The sequence below is a fragment of the Falco cherrug genome, chromosome 3 (assembly GCF_023634085.1).
Source record: "Falco cherrug isolate bFalChe1 chromosome 3, bFalChe1.pri, whole genome shotgun sequence".
NCBI lineage: Eukaryota > Metazoa > Chordata > Aves > Falconiformes > Falconidae > Falco > Falco cherrug.
The window spans coordinates 97,811,661-97,823,265 of record NC_073699.1 but is presented as its reverse complement, the minus strand read 5'-3'; the positions used below and the strand labels follow the sequence as shown (position 1 = coordinate 97,823,265).

Sequence of the window (11,605 nt, the reverse complement as noted above, 5' to 3'; positions counted from 1 at the left end):
GCCGGCTGGGCAGCCGTGCCCCCCGCAGCCCCTGCACCCGGGGGCACACCTGACTCGGAGGGCAGCGAGACCCCCGCGGGGCACTTGTGAAGCAGCGGCCCCTTTGCCGGCCGGCTCCCCGCCGCACGGGGGGGGCATCCAGCTGTTGGCAACAGCTGTGTGTCAGCCCCGGCTGGGCCGCGGCCGGGCGCGGGGTCCGCCCCGCCGCCGTCCCCGCCCCTGCCAGGAGGAGGAGGAGGAGGAGGAGGAGGAGGAGGAACCGAGAGTGCCCGACCCGGTGGCTTTTAGGGGGGGGGGAGGCCACTCAGTTGTTAGCGCCCAGGCCCTGCGCTCCTCTCGCAGCTGCTGCTGTTGCCAGCGCCACGGCCACCAGGCTGGCCGCTGCCCGGCCGCCCCTCCCGCCGGTACCGACCTCCGCGCCGCCGGGGGCTGCGGGGCGCCGCGCTTGACGAGGAGGAAGCCGGGTTTGCCGAGGCAAAAGGGAATTGCATTGTAACTGGGTGGCGGGGGGGAAACGGGGGTGGGGGGCAGAGAGAAGGAAAAAATAATAATAGTACTACTAAGGAAGGAGGAAGGAGCGGGGCTGACCCTGGGAGCGGGTCTCGCCGCCCAGGACCCGCACGCCCCGGCGGCCACGCGTGGGTGCAGAGCGCGGCGCGGCGCGCAGGGCCGGGCGGAAGATGCACACGACGCAGAAGGACACCACGTATACCAAGATCTTCGTCGGGGGGCTGCCCTACCACACCACCGACTCCAGCCTGCGCAAGTACTTCGAGGTCTTCGGGGACATCGAGGAGGCGGTGGTCATCACCGACCGGCAGACGGGCAAGTCCCGGGGATACGGCTTTGTAAGTGGCGGGGGCGGCCGGGCCGGGGCAGGTGGGCGACGGCGTCGCGGGGAAACTTCTGCGGGGGCCGCTGGAAGGAGCCAGGCAGCCCGAGCTGGGGGGCGGCTGTGGGGGCGGTTTTTTTTTTTATTAATAATCCTCCTTTTTTAATTATTCCTCCTTTTTTTATTATTTCTCCTTTTTTCATTACTCCTCCTTTTTTTTTATTCCTCCTTTTTTTTTATTCCTCCTTTTTTTTTATTCCTCCTTTTTTTTTATTCCTCCTTTTTTTCATTCCTCCTTTTTTATTCATTCCTCCTTTTTTATTCATTCCTCCTTTTTTATTCATTCCTCCTTTTTTATTCATTCCTCCTTTTTTCTCCTCCTTCCCCTCCCTCCTTTTTTTTTTTTTTCCTTTCCCTTTCGCTCTCCCCGCTGGGCAGTTGGCAGAGGCGAGGGGGTACTGAAAAAGGAGAGGGGGGGGATGGCCTCAGTCCGCGCAGCGCTGCCAGCGCGCCTGTTGCGCCCCGATAGGGCCGCGCCGGCGGTTATCAGCGGCGGCGGAGCCCGGCCCGCGCCCCCCGCCCTGCCCCGGCCCCCGGTGCCGGCTCCTCGGCGGGGCGGGCCGGGCCACACGCCGCTGGGTGGCTGCCGGGGGCGAGAGGCTTCGCTCCCTGCCCACGGGAAGGGATCTAACGCGCAGCATCGCCCCGTTAAGGTCACCATGGCTGACAGAGCTGCCGCGGAAAGGGCTTGTAAAGACCCCAACCCCATCATCGATGGCAGGAAAGCCAACGTGAACCTGGCCTACCTGGGCGCCAAGCCGCGGATAATGCAGCCAGGTGAGGATGCGGCCCTGGATGGCTTTTTCTCTCTGTACCTCAGGTTTCTGCAAAGAGTACAACTTTTCGAAATGGCAGCGCTGCCCTGTGCATTCCTGAAGTATGCTCACTGCCCGCCTGTGCTTGGGTGTGATTTTTAAATGCAGCGTGTAGCAACTGCCCGGCTATTCTGTACATGTGCCTCACTTAAAACCCAAAAGCGATCAGAGATAAGATTTCTGCAGCTCCCCAGGAAGACTTGCACAGCTCCAACACTTCACTGGTTATTCCCACTGCCGGGAATGTGGTGGCGCTGACCATTTACAGTAGCGTTGCAGGGAAAGATTGGCCTAGGAATGAATCGCTTCCAATGTGTGCAGTCTTATTAATACAAACGATATCCCAATGCAAACTCCTCAAGCAGATGGGAGCTATTACGCAGACTTTAAAATGAAATGGCTCTTCCTAAGACCACATCTGAGCCAAACTGATCTCCCAGCCGCATCCCCAACTGCCGCTTTGCAGCAAGAGCGACAGAAGCGCAGTGTGTACACGGTTGTGCTCTGAAGGAGGCTGCTCTGAATTCCCGTGGGCTTCGCCTCAGGAACACCTGTCTGAGTAATTAAATGCCCATCAAGAAAAGGAGGGGTTTATGCTTGGGCGCTTGACGAACAGAAACAAAGTGAGGATTTGGCCCCCACGCTAAGTCCTCATGAGTAGAGGTGGCTCATATTAAACTCTGTAGAAAGTATGCAAATGCACTGATGAGTAGAAAGTACCATGTAATCCTTCAGATGCTAAAGTTAGGGACGAGAGTGGAACATGACATGAAGTGTGAGAACTTTGTGCTCATTGTTTAGAAAATGTTCTTCTAAACATCTCTAGGAAAGTATGCACGTTACTGGTTTAAGTTCTGTATGCACTTGTGTGTGTGGATTGATACATTTTGCTTTCTGATTTTTGGTTCTACAGCCTTTCAGGCATCATCACTGGAGGTTGTTAGTGAAGGCTGTTACTCTTTGTGTGCGTGTGTATATATAGCATAAATAAGTGGCCAAAAGAACACCCATACAGAGAATGTGATGTGTTTTTGTTGGTAGGTTTTGCCTTTGGTGTCCAGCAGCTTCATCCAGCTCTCATACAGAGGCCTTTTGGGTAAGTCTGTTCAGTGGGACCTCAAACAGGGGAGGAAAGATCTTTTTTTTTTTAAAAAAAAAAAAAAGGAAAGAAAAAGTATGATCCTTGAAGGCCTCTTGCAGTAGCATCCTTAAAACTGACCAGCAATGCTGAACTCCTCAGACTTATAAATGCATACCCGTAAACGTGCTCACCTTGACGGTCATGTTCTAAATGCTGCAGCTGAGTCAAGTTGTGTGGGACGTGTCCCTTCCACCTAAGCAGTCCAGTCCCATATGACCCTATGATAAAACAAGGAGGTATGACTTGATGCAAGATTGCTGTGCCCCATTTCTCTTTTTTTTTTTCAGCTTGACTCAATGTTATTTATCTCTTTCTAATCTGACAGGGATCGTTTACAGTTAAGATAACTGATCAGAAGGATATGATGATAAGAGGTGGAATAGTTCTGTTTGGAATTAAACTCTGTAACCAGTAGACTCAAACACAAACAAGCTAAAATGGTGATTAACGATGCATGTATGTTTTTTTTTCATATAGTCAATAGACCTCCGTGTGCTTTTTTCATTTATTTATTTATTACAGTAATGAAGTGGTGTTGATAGCTAAACTGTGTGCTTTTATTTAATTGAAAGAGCTGTAGTGAAAGTTTTTTGGGGGGGGTCTTTTTAATTTTGTTTTTGTTGTTGAGGAGTGACTTTGCCATGGGGAGCAAAGGGCCTTTTTTTTTTTTCCTTGCTTTCAAGCTGTAGCCTGTGACTTTTTTAACCATATTTTGTAGTGAGTGCTAAATTGTGTGATTTCTTGATTTTTAAGTAAATCAACGTATTGCTTGCATGTTCATAATTTGGGAGGGGGTGCGGATTTTGTTCTTGGGAGGGGTGTGGAGCTCCTTATTAACAATGTGCGTCCATTTGGGCTTTCTAATTTGAGATTTTTTTTCTTTAATCTATAGCACATTTCTCCTTTACTTGAGTATACCTAACTCTTGCTTCTTATTGGCGTATAATTAGGAGGTGAAGTCTGCTTTAAACTTTCCATACAGTGTCACTTCACTAATGCACACTGACTGAGACACTCATTGCAAAATAATGCATTTTGCTAATTAATGAGTAAGCTAACAATGAAGTAGGAAAAATGCGTCACAAATTTATTTTGTTTATTTGGCTAGAATAGCTTTAGAATATTGTACACATCTGTTGTTCAGCAACGATAGCTTCTCAGTAGTTTGATATGTCCAAACGGTAGGAAACAGTTCCTGTCCTCAAAACTGTAGGAAGGTTTTCCTAGAAACTTCACGTGCTTTTAAAAGAGAGTGTTGATTCTTCTGAGACACATGGGGAGGTTGTGGAAAACTTTGTGTCGTCTTCTTTTTTTCTTTTTTTACCTTCTTATGATTTTCCTCTACTGTATTTTGTTCAACTACCCTGAAGTGTGAGGAGATGACAGTGTCTATGCAGTGAAAAGTTGAGGATGCCTGTGCTAAGGTGGGCAGGAAGCGGAGCCTGTTGTCTCCAGACCTGTTAAAGCACTTACTGCAAAGAGGAACCAGTGGATTGCACAAGGATCAGCCGTGGAAAGACTGAGTTATTTGCTGAGCCCAACAGAAAAGGAGAACCTGTGGCAATCACTTGCTTAAAGGACTGTACAAATGTAGGGCTCTTTCTTGCTTTCCTTACCCAGAGCCAACAATAGATCATGTATATACTGTTTAGGTCAGGGAAATTCTTCAGCAGGCTGAATAGGGTTTTATTTCTAATGCAATGTACATAAATCTGAAGAAAAGGAATGGTGGTTGCAGGGTCATGTATATATGAAATTGGTCATTTTAAATCCTTGGCTTTTGTCTTTCTTTTACTATGTGCAAACCAAGGAGATAACTAATCCTACATCCTCCTCAAAATTTCCGGTGACCTGGACCTTTTCTAAAGAATGTAGTTCAGATTAAGAAGAACAGCATTCACTAGGATGAACGAGCATCTTCACTCACTATATTCCTTGACAGTAATAGGGGTTGTTTCAGTGCTTACATGAATCTACTTTTATGGAAGAGTTCACTCTTGGAGAGCGTTACATGGATTGTACTGAAATACATGATCACCTTGAAGCCTTTCTTCCTCCTGTGCAGTTGGGCTTTTGAAAAGTACACTTTACTAATATGCTGTGTAAAGTGGGTCATAGCGGTGATTCACTACCAATACTCAGCTAATCCATACACAAAAGCTCCAAATATTTAATGTTGGGGTTGATGGTGGGGTTTTTTTTTCCTACTGGAGTGCTAATTAGTGAGGTGCTGCCATATTCTGTTATGGGCAGTAGTGTTTTGATAGGGTTCCCCATGTATCAAACAAGAAACTGAAAATAATTGGATTATGTTACATTACTTTTACTGAGAAGATGCAGAAGTACAATATTCTGAATTAAGTACAACATTATTGTGGTGGAGGGAGCCAGAAACTAGATTAGCTTCAATGCATGAAGCATTTAAAATGCTGGGCATTTTTCTTTATTCAGTGCTGCAGAGATCAATTCATCCACCAAATAACATTTCTCCCTGCTCTTTACATTCAGCATCTATCTTACTGTTGGTGTGTTTGTAGAAAGCTTTTGATCACAGGACTGGTTATCTATACAGCTCTATTGTCAGGATTGTTTATTAAAAAAATATCTTTGAATTCAGTAGGAATTTTTGGAGAGGGAAGATGACTTTGCCTCCTAAAATAGCTTTTCTCATTTTGCTTATATAAGTTTTACTTTAATATAGGTGGGAAAATATGGGGTTATACAGAGGTATTGGTGTAGGACATGACTTGTTCTGTTGGAAAGATTTTTTTTGCCTATTTATTTTCTGTCTAGAACTTGCACCTTGATCAAGGTGGGAACAGTCCCATTCTTCTTTTTAGTAAGACCAGAGTTAAATCCAAAGCTAGTAAGTTCATTATCAAATGGTTAGCTGATAATAACCAAGCAGGTAGTATCTTCCAAGGGTTAGGGAATTCTGATGTTTTTCAGAGAGAAGGAAAAGCCCTCTCTTGAGTTTATGATCAAAAGACCTGTATAATACTAGACTATGGATAATCTGGAAAGAGGAAAAGAAGCCAGAACAGTCAGAAATTAACCTGCAGAATGCTAAATGTCCTTTTAACAGCATCAGATACCAATTTAAAAGGAAGCATGTTAAGGGTCTTGTACATCTTGATGTTTACATAACCTGTTTCTGCTATAAGGAAATCTACTCTTTAATTATGCTTACAAACCCAGATTATGCCATGCAAGGGCCAAAGCAAAACATTTAGTTCAAAGTTGGCTATCTACTTTCTCAATAATTTAATGTTGAGGGTCAATGATGTGCTACTAGTGCTGTATTTCTATATGCCACAGCTCTCTGCATTAGTCTAGAAAGTCCTTTCTTTCCTTTGAAACAATTAGCTTTCACTTTATTATTGCTTATAGGATTATTTTTGAGGTCTTACTTAAACAATTCTGTTCGTAGAATTCTTCTGTAACAACGATGAAGGTCTTAAGGCACATGGCAGGGGTGTTATGTCATTCGGTTTTGAATATCCCCAAGCTGCAGTTGCTGCTAAAGTTAAACGTCGCTTCCCTTTTATTGCAAAAGCATAAAACAGTAAACATGCATTCCAAAATACAAACTACTGCCAGGAAAGAAAGCTTAAACTATGTATAATTCTCACACTCTTACTCTCGGAAGTAAAGCAGCAGCTTTTATTTAAAGTTAAGGATACTCAGGATATCCAGCGTAACTGGGAATTGCTTTCTCAGCTTTTGACCTGGCAGAACATTAAAAGCAGTTGGGTTCTGAATGGCTGAGATCTACATGTGCTGGCCTCTGCAGTAGGTAGACGTTTACTTTGGCCATATAAAGCCATTTTACTCGACTCAAAACAGTTGTAGCATGACAGATGATCAAAAATAGCCCTACTGCAGCTTATGCTGTCAATCATCATGTGTGAAATGGCATGGTGGTGAGGAGCCTGCACAGGGTTTATGTTTATTGTAGGATAAGATGTGGCAAACAGATAATGTTTCGTAACTTCACCACCTGTTAGTTTCTTGGCTTAAATAAAACAAGTCACACGTTTTAAGTGGGAGCACATGTATCTTTCTGTCTTGTTCAAGGATATGGCCGAGTGTCCTAATGTCTTCTAAAAAATCTTAGTAACGTCAGTTCAAGTCAACACAAGCAGCTAGACAAGCTTGCTTAGCGTCTCTTCTGTTAGAATTACTTTCTTTCATAAACGCTGTATGTAAAGATTCCTCTGATGTGGTGTTAAATAGACTCTTAATGATGCAGAAGAGGCTGTCGGTGACTTCAAATTTGGATTTATACCTCTTTCCTTAATACTTTAAAAACGTGGTGTTATATTTATTAGGATTGTATTTGATTGGTGACCAATACAAAATGCTTGTTTATGCTCATCCACTCTGTATGGAGAGCTCAGGTAATGATGTATATTTAAATGCACAGAGCCAGCTTAAGTATGCTTCAAATGCAGTTCTGGCTAATCACTTCATAAATTAGGTGAGTGTTAAAAACCCAACTTATGGTTTTGTTTTATGTTTTCTTTCCCTTCCCAATCCCTATTTGTCACTCTTCTTTTTTTTTTCCTCCCCCTCTCCATTTCTCCCTTCACATAATAGGAAATTAATTTCATTGACATGTTGGGTTTTTATGATTGTGGTGTTCATGTCTTAAACACGGCAACTGAACATTTCTCTCTGCTAATATTCCTATTCAATCAACTGAGCTCTTTTTTTCTTAAAAAGAAAACTAGGCTGTTCTAAAGCCTGACAATCGCTTATTTTAAACTGTTTTGCTATTAATCTAGTTGACTATGTCCCTTCTGATTGAAATGTTTCTTTGTTGACCACTTAAGTAAATCTTGAAGTTAAATGAAAAATGAAACAAACAAAAAAAAGCCCCTTTCCATTAAACCTTGAATTTGGAGAAAAGAGGACAGTTTTTACCGTTGCAATTTGCATCTGTGGCTTACAGTGTGCTAAAAGGTTGGTGCAGTCTTCAGAGTTGTCTGTAAAGGTAAAGTTCAGTGTGAAATAGTAGTAAATCTGCACAAGCAGTTTTTCATGGATTTATAAAGATTCACTGACTGGAAAGGAGTTGCATATATGAAGGAATTTTCTGTGGAAATCCAGATGCCAGACAGGGTTATGAATGTAAAATGAGAATTATATTGAGTAGATTAATTTTAAAAAATCATAGTATATGATAAAATACAGCTATGAGATTAACTTGTATGTATACTTGTGTTCTAAGACAACGATATGACCAATTTTCAAAACTGAAGGGCTGAGTAAGGAAGCAAGTTTTGTGACTTGGAGAAGATGGGAAAGTGTGTACTGATCTGTTCAGAATGGTTATTTCTTAAGCTGTAAATTTGATTTTTTGCTTTTGTTAAGCACCAGATCTATTTAGACTTAATCCTATGCCCACCTCCCAAAAAACTCTATGCTGTATGTCTTGCATAGAAATAAACAAGCTGGCACAAAGCAGGACATCAGTGGCCTGATAATCAAACAGGTTTGACCCTTGTGTCCTTACAAACTTTTATAAAAGTGTGATGCACATGTACTTAGGAGTCACTGTTATGGATTTTAATAGCATCTATGTAGCTTCCCCTCAATGGCCTCTTGTGACGGAGTGAGCTGCACTATCGTTCGTTTGGAAAGTGTGATTCTTGCTGTGTTTACCACACTTGTGAACTTTATTTAAACTCCTTTGTCGCCTGTGTTGGTTTTTTTTTTTCTTATTTTTAATAAGGGTGACTGAGGTTGCAGAGAAATTAATGTGTGCTGAGTCTGCATAGCAACTTAAGTAGGGTTGCCACAATACACTCTTCCCCGCAGCCCCGCTCCCTGAGAAGACTTTACATAAAGTCAGGGTTCAAGCATTTTGTTGCCTTACTGGCTATTGTCAAACTCATTATAGTGATGCTGTCAAACTGCTCAGTTACTAATAATAAAAGCATTACAGGAAATAATTTTACTAAGAGTCGAGTAGTTAAGTGAGAAGCAAGGTAATAAAAATGACTTACAGGTGATTTGAAAACCAAATACCACGGTTTTCCAGATGGAATAATTAAGCTTACTCCTTTAGAGTTGTCTTAAAACTGACACCAGTAATCCTGGTCCTGCTAAAGATTTTAATAGCATTAAACATAATATCCTCAAGCAACATTAAACACTTCTATTTAACTCAGCTGTAATGCTGTGTGCTTTGGAGCGATGCATCTCCTCGGGCCAGTGAACTGATAATTGGTCCATTGAGTCTAGTTATTGTGGCAACCCTATGCACATAACAACAACTAAATTGAGTTTGTTTTAGTTCGGAGTATGGATATGACGCTTAGGCGCTGACTCGCGTACCAACTCTAACTCCCTCTCCCATCTTTCAACAGGATACCTGCTCACTATGTCTATCCACAGGCTTTTGTGCAGCCCGGAGTGGTAATTCCCCACGTTCAGCCTGCAGCCGCCGCTGCTTCCACTACGCCCTACATCGATTACACCGGAGCCGCGTACGCGCAGTACTCCGCCGCTGCGGCCGCCTATGAGCAGTACCCGTACGCGGCCTCGCCGGCTGCCGCTGCCGGGTACGTGGCGGCGGGGGGCTACGGCTACGCGGTGCAGCAGCCCATCACCGCCGCAGCGCCTGGGACGGCTGCTGCGGCCGCTGCGGCTTTTGGCCAGTACCAGCCCCAACAGCTGCAGACAGACCGTATGCAATAGCAGATGGACTCCTGAAGGAAGCTCGCTCTTTCTCTTCCTCTTTTCAGCCTTCCAGTATAAGTAGTTAATCAGAGACAAGTGATATTAACTAAGGAGCTTTAAGGAAAGCGATGCTATTGCGAAACTAAAGATTTTTATTCCATTGTCTTCATACAGTATGCATCCAAATCATGTTGTTAGAGGGGAGGGGTAGTGCGGCATGTCTACTTTCAAGTATTGAGCCAGAAGAAAATGGGGGAAAAAAATACTGTGCTGTCATGAAAGAGTGGCAGGAGTAGCAATGGGACTTCATGTTCTCAAAGAAACAAACAAGAACCAAAAAAAGCAAAGGTGTACTTTTTACAGCATCAGGGAAGCAAAACTGCCTTTTATAAGTAAGAAAATGATATTTGAAAAGTTTGAACCAGGGAAAAAAAACTGAGTCAGCAATATGTAATCTTTATCCATTTTAAGAGGATACAAGCTTAAAGCACTGATTGTCCTTTCTAGCTTTCAGAAGTTGTCTTCATGAGATAGTACCTTCTCACTGTCTCACTAATGGGCATCGAACAACCCAAGGAAGATGGCCGGCTAGTAAGATGGCGGACAGGCACCAAAGTTATTTTCTTCTCTGTCCTCTGGATGAGTGGAACTATGGAGCAAGTGATGTGGAAGTAAGGGGTGCAACAGCTGTAGAGACAATCAATAACACAGACAGTTCTGGACAGAACACATCACTTGTGCTCATGTGATGAGCTTGTCACATCCTAATCCCTCGCCCCATCCCGTTTCACTTTTGGGAAACTTTAACTGCTGGTGTCAGCTATTCTGATTCTAAAATAGGATCAGCCCTTTACTACGACAGCCTTCTCTTTCTATTTATTGCATCTATTCGTAACTTGTGAATAAAGGCAGGAAGAAGCTTAATGAATTAAAACCTTTAAGAACTGTTTTAAGGGAATTTTCTTTTCTGAAACCATTTGTACAATTTTAATATCTATTTCAGGATTATATTTAAAATATTTATTAGCAAACATACAGTACACAAGGCGACTTTTGTTACCAAGACTGCAGTTCTTGAAGGGTTAATGGTATGTGATTTATACTGTGCCTTAATTGTTATGCTATTTAAAAAGAAATATTTATTTTGAAAGTTTTACTATGCTGCGCTCTAAAGAAAGCGACTTTAGATGTGACACTGTAAAATTATGTATTCATCTCATGGCATAAATTATTTAGTAGGCTTAGATGTAGCATATTAAATATTAACCTAATTAACTAAGGATGTTGACTTGGATTTATTTAAATTCAGTATGTGCACTGTATGAGGGTACTCTTAAATTAACATTTTTTTAGGTTTTTACATAAAACATTGCTAGTTCATTCTTTTCCCTCTACTACTTTTTCATGTAGACCTCTCAAATACATTAGTGCCGTTTTCTCACTCATCTGTATGTAGACTGACTATTTTTCCCTTTGCTAGAAAATGCTGCTTTACATTGTCCTGTGAAACTACAATACTTGCAATTTTTACTCTTGACAGAAATGGAATTTAATATTTTACACTGTATTGGATTTTTTTATACTTGAACAATTTCATACAAGGGAAGACAGGATAGCATTTTTATGGACTTTATCCAATGTCACTGGATCTATTTTAAGTATTCTGAATACTAGCCAGTGTTATAATGTAGACATGACTCTCCTGTGCATATTATTTATTCGGTATGTATATTGCTTTACAACGTTTCAGATCTCTTAATCTATTCACTTGTATTAAAACAATTAAAAAAATGTTGTAGCATCCCGTCTAGTGATGTTCTTGCTCAAATAGCCTCAAATCTTGTTTAGTTAAAACTAGGGGGGCAGCCTTTTATATAATTTTCCTTGGTCTGTGGGGTGAATAGCAGCATATGCACTGGCTTTACATACATACGTACATGAACTATATTACACAGAAGAAATTCTACAGAGAAGATGGAAAAGATCCCTCCTGAGAGTTATCATAAAATCATTCAGCGGAAGGGACTTTGGGAGGTCCCAGGTTACTTATGGTTTTGTCCAGTCAGTTCT

The 11,605-nt window shown here is 42.5% G+C and overlaps 1 protein-coding gene across 2 annotated transcripts; it reads left to right on the top strand.

Moving 5' to 3' along the window:
* Positions 1-263: 263 nt before the first annotated feature.
* RBM24 (RNA binding motif protein 24) lies at positions 264-11,336 on the top strand. 2 transcript variants are annotated; one of them, XM_055705568.1, is made up of 5 exons: positions 264-848; positions 1,546-1,669; positions 2,749-2,803; positions 9,223-9,417; positions 10,043-11,336. In XM_055705568.1, exons 1-5 carry the CDS (start codon positions 681-683, stop codon positions 10,062-10,064), a joined length of 564 nt encoding a protein of 187 aa, XP_055561543.1. In that variant the 5' UTR covers positions 264-680; the 3' UTR covers positions 10,065-11,336. The 2 variants fall into 2 exon arrangements, with proteins under 2 accessions (XP_055561543.1, XP_055561542.1); XM_055705567.1 differs by having other exon boundaries at positions 9,223-11,336.
* The last annotated feature ends 269 nt before the right edge of the window (positions 11,337-11,605 follow it).